The 12,442-nt window shown below is 35.3% G+C and overlaps 1 protein-coding gene across 3 annotated transcripts in view; it reads right to left on the bottom strand.

Annotated features, from left to right (window-relative positions):
• Positions 1-12,442, bottom strand: part of LOC110377239 (fibroblast growth factor receptor-like 1) — a 142,758-nt gene that overhangs the window by 15,864 nt on the left and 114,452 nt on the right. For all 3 annotated transcript variants that reach the window (XM_064038865.1, XM_049846138.2, XM_049846139.2), the window contains exon 3: positions 2,321-2,460. In XM_064038865.1, coding sequence (XP_063894935.1) covers positions 2,321-2,460 — 140 coding nt within the window. The remainder of the gene's footprint in view (positions 1-2,320; positions 2,461-12,442) is intronic.

Below are 12,442 nucleotides of genomic sequence, written 5' to 3'. Positions count from 1 at the left end.
ATCATCCGCCAGTTTATGGCCCTGGACGGCGCTAAATGTTTATTTTAACCGAAGTGTAGCACTTTAGCTTTGGAATCGCATTAACTTGGCTCATATTTAATGCAAAATAGGTGGTTTAGATGTGATATAAAAAATTAACGTAGATTACAAATCGGATATATTTTTAAGCAAAATAAATAGGATCAATCAACTTACCAAATGGGCTTTGTCAGAATTAAATACATTTTTTTTTGTATTTATAATTACACGATTGGAAAGTTTTCATCGATAAAACAGACGTTAAAATAAAATATAGAGAACATATTTACCCGGCTGGTGCAGGAGGAAACAATGACAATATAAGTGTACATAAAGTACCGGCGTCGCTGCGGTGACCCAAATACTACATTTGTGCCAAATTGCTGTTCAAGCTATTTTAACGAGTAGGTATCATCATTATGACAATATCGGACCATTACAAGGCCAATTTCATCGCTGATTTCCAGTAATTTCACGATTGAAAGAATGTTTATAAATAGGAAACATTTTGCGAAATTATATCAATTAAATTTTTCCAGCTTGCGTTGTTTCATGCTTTATTTAAAACAAGGCTTTTCATCTTAATTATTCACGAACACACCAACTCAGTAAGTACTTAATACGTACATTTTATGAAGTTGGTAAAAATTACACGGCATGAAAGAAAACTGAACACGAACAATAATTTAAACCGCCACTCAGAACACTTTCCCCCAACACAGAAACCCCATCACAGGGGTATAAAACAGTGAAAAAATCCCAAAAAAAGGGTTCGTAATCCCGAGGCCTTTTTACAAGAAAATGACGGCAGATAATCCATGGCGAACAATATATTATAATGCATCGTAGGACATGTCAGATGGCTATTTATTTTCTCGAATGGGTTGGAGATCCCTGAACCATTAATATGGCGGCCAGTGGACCGAGCCTGAGGAGGGATATCGAACCAATGAGGACTTCGACGTTGAAAAATGATATTTCGAGAGGTTGGCAGGTGGTCACACGCTGTGGTGGGGGCACAAGAGCTTTGATTTGTGTGATCCGCGTCCCTGTGTGCGTAAACATATATTCTGGGGTCCGCGTTTCTTACAAATGAAATAGGAATGTGTGTGTGATGAAAGCACGCATTACATGTTCAAATTATAAGAGTGCTAATTCATTAATGAACTTTCGGTACAATATCCTAGTAAGAAATAATCGCATTGCAACCACTCAGGTTTCAAATTCTATTACCCGAGAACACACATATACATAACTCGATAATTATAGCCATACATATGTTTGTGATCCGTCAGTCATCCATCTAACTCCACACATTACATTGCCGGTTGTGGCTTAGCGCCCGGCGTATGTATAGAGCATAGTAATCAAGGTATTAATGACTAAGATAATAACCGCTTCGGTTAATATCTCGGTCGGCTGACCGACCGGGATGCCGCAATCATTGCCGTAATAATAGTAATTTATGTTTTGGATTACGTTGATGGAACCTCACCCTTGTTACATACTAACTTAATGTTACATAGCACTAAATCTTGATTAAGAGATTCTAGGTTTTGATTTAGACTGAGACCTTTAGGAATGGTGAGAGGTAATTGTAATTAACTTAGAAGCAAACGCTGCTAGGTTTAGTTCGTAATTGATTCTGTAGAAATATCTTTAGAATTGGGGGGGTTGAGAGTGGAAAGTGCCCGATTTGTATCATTTAATGGTATAGGTTACCAGTTAGGTGCAGACATTTTCTCAATATGAGTATTTTTTAAAAGCCTTTATTTATTAGTTACTAATCCCTGTCTGATATATTGATCGCATACCAATGTTGTCGTTTTGACATGGGAAGCAGGATACAGGCTGCAATTTCCTTAAAGAACCTCTTCTAATATCCATATTAAAAGACCACGAGAAAGGTGTCGCAATATGACATGACATTATGTTCGAAACTCTTGTGCCAGAGAGATTGATCTGCCTTTACCAGTAGAATAACTTGTTTCTGTTTCTCACCAACCTTCAACAAGAATCATAAAAAAAAAAAAACTACAGATAGATAGATAAAAATGGAAGCTATACAGAGAGATAGACACGGCTAGGAAAACACATAGATAAAAAAAGGTAAAGGTAAAGGGTGGCCGTTTTCGTTACTTTTGACGTTCAGAAAATGATGTTTTGCAGCCGAGATTTGGATAGATTTGTATAGATTGCATTAGTACGCGTTTTAGGAGCTGTCTTTTGTCCATTTTTTTTTCGTTCAAAGAGTGCTGTTTTGCAGCAGAGATTTTGATAGATTTGTACAGATAATACATACCGTTCTGTTGCCTATGTGTTTGGCGCGGCACCGCAGCACCGCCGCCGCGCCCACCACGGCCGACACGTTGCGCGGGGACACGTCGTCGAAGTACGGCCGCTCGGGGCGCGTGCCGTCGCCGCCGCTCACTCCCGGCAGACCTAGGACAAAACAAATGATAGGTTAAAATAAAACTATGTAAAAAAAAACAACAGTATAACCACCTGATGTGGATAATTGACGAATATCCACACGAAAATGTTGCAAATATCCTGCTCAAAACTGAGCACTATTAACACTCATTCTGTATTATAAAATTAACGTAAGTAATATGTTAGTAGTAGTAAAATAATGTACCTATACCTACATATATTTATAGGCCGTAGTTGCCTGAAAATAAAGCTTAAAAAAATACTGTCTGTACTTTACAAGTACTTTAAGTTAATTAAGAAAACTTTAACCCTTTCCTCCTAAAATGCATAACATTACGTTTATCACTTAGTCGCTTACTGCTCATAATAAACTTGAAACATAATTAAAGTATTTTCACTGACAGTCGACTAGACGATATAAATAATTAAGAACTTAAAATGGCTGAATTCTGTTTGTTTTAATAGCTTTTTCATTACTTGGATAGAAGCGTCTTGTGGTATTTTATGCGACATCAAATAAAACCACTTAAGGTTTTTGCTAATTAAATTATTTTAGATTTTTTGCAGTAATAAGGTTGAACTAAAAATATATTAGATATTTTAGGATTGCCTAGACAGAGCTTTGATTATATTAGTTGATCATATTTCTTTAGTCGGTGAAGATTCGGTAAATAAAATAAAAAATAACTTTTAACTTTGAGCCTTTTTCATTTTCTTCTGTAACTTTATTTATTTGATTTCAAAGGTATAATCAGAGAAACTTATCGTATCGAATACCAAATAAAACTTTTCAAAAGTTAAAGATAACGTATCGCATTAGAGAACATTAGTTTTATGCCGATTTTATTTAGGCGTATTATCAGGCGTACCCTGTCATAAACGGTCAAATATTTTTCAGCCTTCCATTTCAATCTGAGTTCGGCGCAGCTGCAAACAAACATGACAAGCATAGGCTAATAAGATGAATCTACGCAACAAATACACGTCATCCCTACACGAGATAACTCATATGATTAGTTGGATACAAAGCAATTATCCCTCGCGACAACTTGAATGAAATCTCGAAATTAACAAATACAAGTGACAGCTCGCCACCTGAGACCAACGTGATTTGCATACTATTTGTGTTATACACACATGTTGGCACCAATGTTGGGTTGAGGCTTATGTTTCTGTATGGAAATTATTTTGATGGTATATGCGAGTTACTTGTAATCATCAACATCTTCTACTCGAAATATTTTTAATTGCTTTTAAACAGCATGCTTGCATTATAATATTTATCTGTCAAAATCAAAATTTTTTTATTTCACATAGGCCTTTGCAGGCACCTATGAAACGTCACACAATTTGCACGGTTCCAAAAAGTTGGTCTCATGGAGAAGAGCCGGCAAGAAACTCCATAGACACTCTTTTTAAAAAGTAATATTTCCACAAGCAGTCTATTACATAACAATATAAATTACGAATAGCTTATCTATTCCGCTATTGTAATACAATACATTGATCCTTTAAATAAAGACCCACCCCTCTGTATACCAAAATGATACTTTCAAAACAAACTCCGTCAAAAATTTAAACCTCTTTAAATGTAGCCATCCCTAGCGAACTCAATTTTCCTAACACAACATTGGTTGAGCGTGTGCGATATTGACCAAACATTGGCGCCAACGTTGGCCGTCACTAGGTAATATGCGCGCGGCTGTTTGCTCAGATATATCTGACAACACAAACATAACTTGATTATTTAACTTAGAAACGTTTATTACGTTCGATAGCAAGCGAAAAGCAATTTTCGCAAACGAACAGGGTTGGCGTGTTTCCTAGTAGGTTCAATTTATACCTAGGAAAATCTTAGAAAATTCTTGATAAATGATTTACTCAACGGAACTTAATTTAGGTACATCAATAAAACATATAAAATTCAAGCTACACAGTTACAGAATTATTATCTACTTTACTTGAGTTCTGGCCTACAAAATTCTGATTTCCAGAAAGTGAAGTAATTAAAAGCAGATACTGTAATGCCAACAGCTTACGTGAGATGAGCGACCAGATTGACTAAACATAATGTTATTGATTCGCCCTACAAACACCAGAAGGTACTGCCATTAATATTCATGGCAGGCTGTACCTTATCCGAGCCATAATGCTTGTGTAGCCGAGTATCAAACTTAATGCTAACATCAATAATTTAATGAATATACAAATACTATAAAATAGCTAAACGGTATAGCAGAAGTGTGTATGCTTAGATTGATCATAAAAAACATACCTACACGCATAATAAGAATGTAAAAAGTATAATATGGGAACAAAATGTAAAATAAACAAAAATTGTCACACCTAATGCAATTGCGAACATATTGTAAAATGAAGTACATATTTGGCATTCAAATTAACATCGTATTGTGTCTGAAAGTAGCGATTGGGAGTTCAGCTCAGAATATGTACCCTCAATTTTTACAAAAAAAAGGAAACCCATTTTCTTCAGTAAACAGTTTCAATACACAGCTTAAAAATAATGAAAATACAAAATACGCAGGCTTTGCTTAAAATGTTCATGTAAGAGCTCCTTCGTTATCCTTATTAAAGAACTAAATAAAATATAGTTACTTTGAAACAAGTTGTTCGGCAGGTTTGCGCTAAAAGTAAAAAACTCCAGTTTATACCAAGTTTGTTCTAGTTACTTTATAATGTTTACTTCAAGTAATTCTCGTTTGTTTTCCAACGTACGTCTTTGCTATGTTCAAGTATTACGTAGGCGTTTGGATAAATGTTAGATTAAGATAACTGGGAAAATATAATACATATGTATTTGTAAATGGATATAGAATGCTGGGAATAAATTACTTTAAGCAGATCTGAAGCTCTCATTCTATTTTGGAAGGATTGAATTATAACACAGTTTCAGGTTTAAATCAATTAATCTAGTTGGGTGCTTAAATTGTCTATATTAATTCAATTTTTGAAAATCGTATTACTGCAAGAAGCCTCAACCTACATTTTCATAACACAAGAAAATCGAATTTCTCTTAACTGTAGAACATTATAAACATTTTACATAAACGAAACAAACTCTTCCAAATTCAAATCTCGCAAGGTCTAGAAAAAGAAAAACAACATATTATTATTGGAATGTGTCGGTGAGCGCTGTTCGTTTCCGGTTACGTGACGTCACACCCGTCGAACCGGAAATAAGAACGGAGCCTTTGCCCGCCCTCTTATAAGGAAACACGGCGGAGCATATAAAGCTGCGGTGGGGCCACGAGAACAGCGACTGGGATCGCAAGACGCCATTATTATGAGGAAAAAACCGCGTGAAAACTGTTTTATTTAGAAATAAACTTATAGTCGAACATTTATATGAGCTGAGTGCTTCGAAAATGGAACCATTACTCTTTTTTCTTTTCGCCATAGTTGACAGTAAATATAAATGGTGGCAATAAGAATGCTGTAGTTACATACAATATACCCATTTGTTTTGTAATATAGTGTTTAGAAGTTTAAGATGATATGACGGTTAAGTCATCGAGCAGACTATTTAGATGTTCCTGCTTCTACTTAAACCTATCCAACGTATGTAAATATAAAATATCGTCTTGTCTGAATTATTCATGTAAATATACCTCTCCTTTGGAATCTTCCCCGTGTTTTCTCACGTAATCATTGGACTTGGCTTCAAACCTAACTTACATATTAGTATACAAGAATCTTAATTTTATTTTATCATATTCATTATCTATTTTTTCATACCTTCACAATAAAAAAAAACTGAAATGTCATCACATCTTTACGTACAAAAATTACAAAACACACATGCTACACACGCTACACGCTAGTTTCCTAGCCCCACACGATAAGTCTGCGGTGCAGCAAGAAAATGGAAATGACAGCGATGAAGCTCTTTTGTGACTTCAGTCCGTGTGTACCAAGGTTGAGTCTTTTGTCTTATTCGCCGTGTGCCGTGTTTCGCCATGCCACCCGCACCTATCACTACTTGAGCCCACTATACAGCGGGTTGTTATTGACTATTTTGTACTGAAATTTTCAAATGGGTAAAGAATGTTATTGATTGGTATGACATTATTTTACGTAGACAGGTATTTTGAACTATTATTTTTATACAAATTTCATTTAATCCTATAGGTAAATATAGCTGATTTATCATAGGATAATTAATTGAACAAATTCCATGAAATGAAATCCAATAGAGCAAGTAATATCTTTACTGGAATGTATGTTGAATACCTGTACAGGTTATTGATCAAATTATTTCTTTGCAAAATAGAACAAAACGTGAATATTGTAATTCATTGTAATTATGTTTCCTGGTAAAGTATACAGGGTTAATAATGAAACACAATTAGTTTTCTGTGAAAATGGGTTTAGATTACAAAGTACCTGTGTAAATCAAGTTCAATATTTAATACATGAACCAGATAGTTTATTTATCAATTTATGTAGAGACAATATAAATAAGACAGAAGAAAAGGAATGAAAAAGTATTATACAAAGTATAAAACCTATTTTAAAAGAAATCTCTTCCAGCTAACCTATTTATTTTTACAAGACCTTATAATACTGAACTCGCTTTTTAATTAACTGTGTTATCCATAATTTTGGATCTGAAACCAGCACTAAAAAGAGCACGATAGGAATACATTTTAAAGTGCACCCTTAATATTGGAATGGATGATTAAATTAACTACCGATACAGTATGCCGTATGTCTGAAATAAAAAGGGAAACTATAACTATCAACACCGTTCCGCAGATGAAAATAACACTAAAAATATCCCGATACCAAGACCAAACCATTACGAAAAAATAACTAACATATAATGAAAACACAAAACCGGAGTCGGTGAGTGTAACAATGACGTGGAGGGCCGGTACTGCGGTACCAAAAGGAATAAACCGCCGCACTTCGACCACAAAGCATGCTTCGCTCGCTCCGCTTCGCTCCACAGCGTTTCGCCCCACTGCGCTTCGCTCAAAATTTCCGTTACCTGAAAAGATATATTCTAAATGGATTTAAACCGAGGTAGAAGCAACACTTTATATCGCTGAAAGCTGAACAATTTTCGTGATACTAACCGTTTTCTGATATTGCATCGTAGAGTTATTGCTAAGCGTTCCGATTCCGAATGGGTGTTGGCGAACCAAATGGATGGAATTATTTTTATGCGGTCCGCGGCGAAATGGCCTTTATCGACTTGTAAGTGTACTATTATTTCACTTTTATTGAGTATTTAGGTAGATTAATGTTGGGAAAAGTTTAAAATAATTAACTTATTCAAAGAAAGTTAGGAGCATAAATCTTGATGTACTTCTCGTTCTGTTGAGGCAAGCCTTTTTTTTAAATGGATTTTATGAGTATATTTTTCCTATGGAACACAATGCTACTACATACTTTACAACTATAATATCACAACATTATCAAGATCGCTGAATCAGCATCGCATTAATTCGCACGTATTTGACGTGTCACCACGATCCGGTTCAAACTAGTTGCTATTCAGGCATGTAGCCGACTGCGCGAGTTTGTCACAAAGCACGCCGACACAAAAACTGTGGCACGCGATGCTAACTGCCTCATTTGGACACAACTAGGTTTTGTCATTCCTTTGAACATTATTTGGGCTGACGGTGTTAATGTTGCGAAGTTGTGTAATCTCTTAGGCGGAAAGATAGGTATTTTTTTTCCAAGGGTAGGTATTTACATTTAACCTGTAAGACTAGTTTCTTAAGAGGAATCTAAAATTGATATATAACTGTAATTTTTATCTTTGAAATATGGGGCACATCAACAGTTTATTTCACAATTATGTAGGCGTTAACCTAAAGGTGTTTAACCTCTCTGCAGATTATACGTAACTAACATCCTTGCGACATTCCCATTGCGGTTACGTTACCACACGGTTACACATACTATTGGTTTAACTTGACCATAAGCTGTTGTCCGTGATACTTCATTTAACTGAATTCTGAAAGCGGCAAAATACAAACGTGGTACACCTCTTAAAATAAAATAAGTATGTCAACAATTCAACGGCACCGCATAAAAACACACAAAACCAAAAACCACATTAGTAAGTTGTATCATCATTATTATTTGTAGCTTTAGTACAAATAAACAAATAACAAGTACACAAATAACAGTAGAAACTTCATTGAAATAATACTCGTACTTGATTACAGCTGAAAACTCGAAAAGTAAAGAAAAGCTGTAAAGTGTTGCTGTGTTTGTGTTCGTCGGCACGCGATCACATTCTCTGTACAAACATAGCTTTGCTTTACATTTACATAAATACTTTCAAAGTTCATGTTTTAACTACTATTTAGATTGTTTGTTAAGTCACCTCTTCACAAAGTTATGAAATATGTATGAGTAAATATAGCAGTAACTCTTGTGTAAGAATATATAGCTTCACTTTGCTCCGTCAATTTCCTAAATAAAAAAATCTAATACAAATTATAAAAAGGGATGAGATTATAATAATCCGGCAAAGATAATTCAAAATAAAATACAGACCAAGCTTCTATCATAAATATTTTTAAAAAAGATCATGAATTTTTATTTAGGAAAAATTCATATCGGGCACTTCATAAATAATAAGTCACTTGACTCTGTAAAGTGGCTGAATTTCAGCGCTTCAGTGACAAAGAGCGAGGGATGGGAAGCGGGGGTCACGCGCGGGGAGGGGGGTGTAATTACACTAATGAATATTAACAGGATACTGTAGTGGTATATAGAATCTAATGAAATAAGATAAAAAGTGATCCCTTCCATTATAAAAATGGCAGTGGCTCTTTCGTAAATTAATTTTGCTCGCTGTAGAAAAATATCTAAACAAAATGTTACGTAGAAAATGCTAGATTCTATTCAGAGAATGTCGCCCTAAATGTTTGTGAAACATTCTAGAGATTTTTTCGTCGTTTAACAAAATGGTTATGACATTATTCCCGGTAGATGTAGATATCGTGTTTTGGTGCCGTGTATGGGAAGGGAAATAGACTGACGTGGGAAAAACGTAGAAGAGGAAGAATATAACATTGTTTTGTTCACACAAGTTACAGGAACTAACTTAGTAAGTCACTTTCACAGGGGATAGTCTAAAACTATTCGCCATAAAATGAGTAGTTGTTGAACTGAACCGAGTATTAATTTTCATAAACCATGGTTGTTCACACAATGGTGCGAGAGCCCCACAAATCATAGCGCACTGCTATTGTCGAGCACACACACAGCAATTACATATTTGTATCATTATGCTTGATAGTTTAATTTCATTTAGTTACTGTTTTAGTTAGTATCTGCTAGTATTAATGGCAGGAATTATGAAATACATTATTATTTAGTAGATAGCGAATATTTTAGATAGTTATTGGAGTACAAATTTAGGAAATGCAGGTTATCAAATAATTGAAGTGATTCTATATGAAATTAATGACTAACACTAATTAGATTAAAATAGCTGAATTCATATTGTATTTTGATGATTATTGCTTCATATCGATCAATTACTATAAGCTACTATTAGTTTAATGCTGTGTTTAGCATAATAAAACTAATCCCACCAAAAACATTAAATGTAAAACAATGCCGCGAGAAAACCAAAATGATGATTGTGGATCGCAAGACCAATAATAGACTGGAGATCCACAACATTGGTAACTGTGCAGTTGTCCAGAGCTACATATACTTAGGCTCTACCATCAACAACACCGGAAGTTGTGAGGAAGAGATACGAAGGCGATGTGCTGTGACGCGTTCAGCTGTGGAAAAGCTCAAGAAGATCTGGAGAGACAGGCGCATAACCAAAAATACCAAGGTCCGACTGATGCGGTGCTTAGTCTTTCCTATCTTTCTATATGGAGCTGAAACGTGGACTATTCGTCAAAAAGATCGCAGCAGAATAGATGCGTTGGAGATGTGGTGCTGGAGGCGGCTACTGAGAATAAGCTGGACTGAACACCGCACTAATGTATCCATATTAAAAGAGCTTCACATCAAACAAAGACTTTCTTCGGTTGTGCAACTAAGAACACTTAAAATGTTTGGCCATATCATCCGCAATGGAGACTCAATGGAACGATTAGTTGTGCAAGGGAGAATAGAAGGACAGCGTCCTCGTGGACGATCGCCAACCAGATGGACAGACCTCATAAAATCTGTAACATCAAGCTCAATTGTGGAGTGCGCACGGAACGCCACTAGCAGGGAAACGTGGAGAGAAATCGCAAGGGCAGCCACCAGAGACAATCCATGATCACGACCACTCTGCCAAGAGTGTCCGATTAAGAAGAAGAAGAAGAAAAAAATGCCAAGTCTCTCGATGCAGTCTTTCCATCGTAAAAAGTTTTGAGATCTCATAGAAGCCAAGTCCTATTCAAAATATTTTGTAGTTATAAATCAACATTTAGTAATTGTATCAATAGTTTTCTTTATATTATAATTATAGTGACTTGGCAATGAGCACAAGAAGAAACAAATAAAAAGGCATATTTGGAGGAGTTGAAAGTTACACACACCGCATGCGTAAACATTAATATCACAAAATTAATTTTCCTTTGGTTTATCCGTGTCGTCCCAACCGAATTTCGGCAACGGCAGTCAGTCTTAGTGTACTCTCAATTCATTTACTTTCATAAAGCGATGGCCCGTAAGGTATCCTTAATTATTGTATTGGAGCATGTAGTCGGTAGTGACCATCATGATTCACACATAACAAATAATCTGATCACTGGTCTCGTCAGTATCATTTGCACATGATTCCAGGCAGAAAGCAGCTTTTAATTTGTGCTCATTGCCAAGTCACTATAATTATAATATAAAGAAAACTATTGATACAATTACTAAATGTTGATTTATAACTACAAAATATTTTGAATAGGACTTGGCTTCTATGAGATCTCAAAACTTTTTACGATGGAAAGACTGCATCGAGAGACTTGGCATTTTTTTACATTTAATGTTTTTGGTGGGATCTCATTTATTTTTTGTAAGTGTATTTCTTTCTTTTTTTTAGGTGACCTCATAATTTCTTGGATTTCAGCTACTGCTTTGCTTAGAACCCATTCTCTATCTCTATCTCTTTTGTTTCTTCTTCGTGAGGCTTCGTCACTTCTAAGGTAGACAAGTCTGGGCGATATGCATTGATATAAACGTCTCCACGTTCGTCGCAGGTATAGACTTGCATATCATCCCAATTGTCCACTACATAATGGACGACAGCACGCCTAATATCGTTTGACGATATTAGGCGTGCAGCGGTAGAGTGTGCGTGCTTATATCAGGATCAACTAGTTTTGCTTAGCCTAAACTGGTCCGTCCTATCGGGCTTAGGACAAATTAGTTTGGACTAGGCTATACTAGTTAATCCTAACGCGTATAGGAAGAACTAGTTGAGCCTAGGCAAAACTGGTTTGTCCTAAAATCGGGTTCGGCCGGTAACATATATATGTATAATAAATAACTAACAAACTAAATAGAACTAAACTAACTAACAAATAACAACTAAATAAATATATATCTACTAACTTACAAACTATAACTAAACTAAACTAAACTAAATAACACGTAAAGTTCTCCGAATATCAATTATCACTATAATATTTTTTAGTTTCGAAATGGTTTTTCATAGACAGATGGCGCTATCAAATGAAAATCATCGAATTATTTTGAAGTACTACTTAGATTGCGCTTTGTAACGAAACTATAGCGCGATTCAGACAGGTACAACGCCATCTATCGAGCGCGCATACAATATTTATCGCAATACAATGGAGTTTTAGCTTTATTAATTTAATGAATTATGAACTTTATGTATTAATTTGTATTAATGATAGTCTATGTATTACATTTATATTATTCTTTTCTATTCTATGTATGTATTCATCCAATTGAATAGGTACTTAAACAACGAACAAAGTTAACAATGCAGTCAAAATCCATACATAATGTTCTTGCCAAGCCGCAAATAGAA

The sequence above is a fragment of the Helicoverpa armigera genome, chromosome 17, assembly GCF_030705265.1.
Source record: "Helicoverpa armigera isolate CAAS_96S chromosome 17, ASM3070526v1, whole genome shotgun sequence".
Lineage (NCBI taxonomy): Eukaryota > Metazoa > Arthropoda > Insecta > Lepidoptera > Noctuidae > Helicoverpa > Helicoverpa armigera.
The sequence above is the reverse complement of the archived record's forward strand: the minus strand, read 5'-3'. Positions and strand labels throughout refer to the sequence as shown.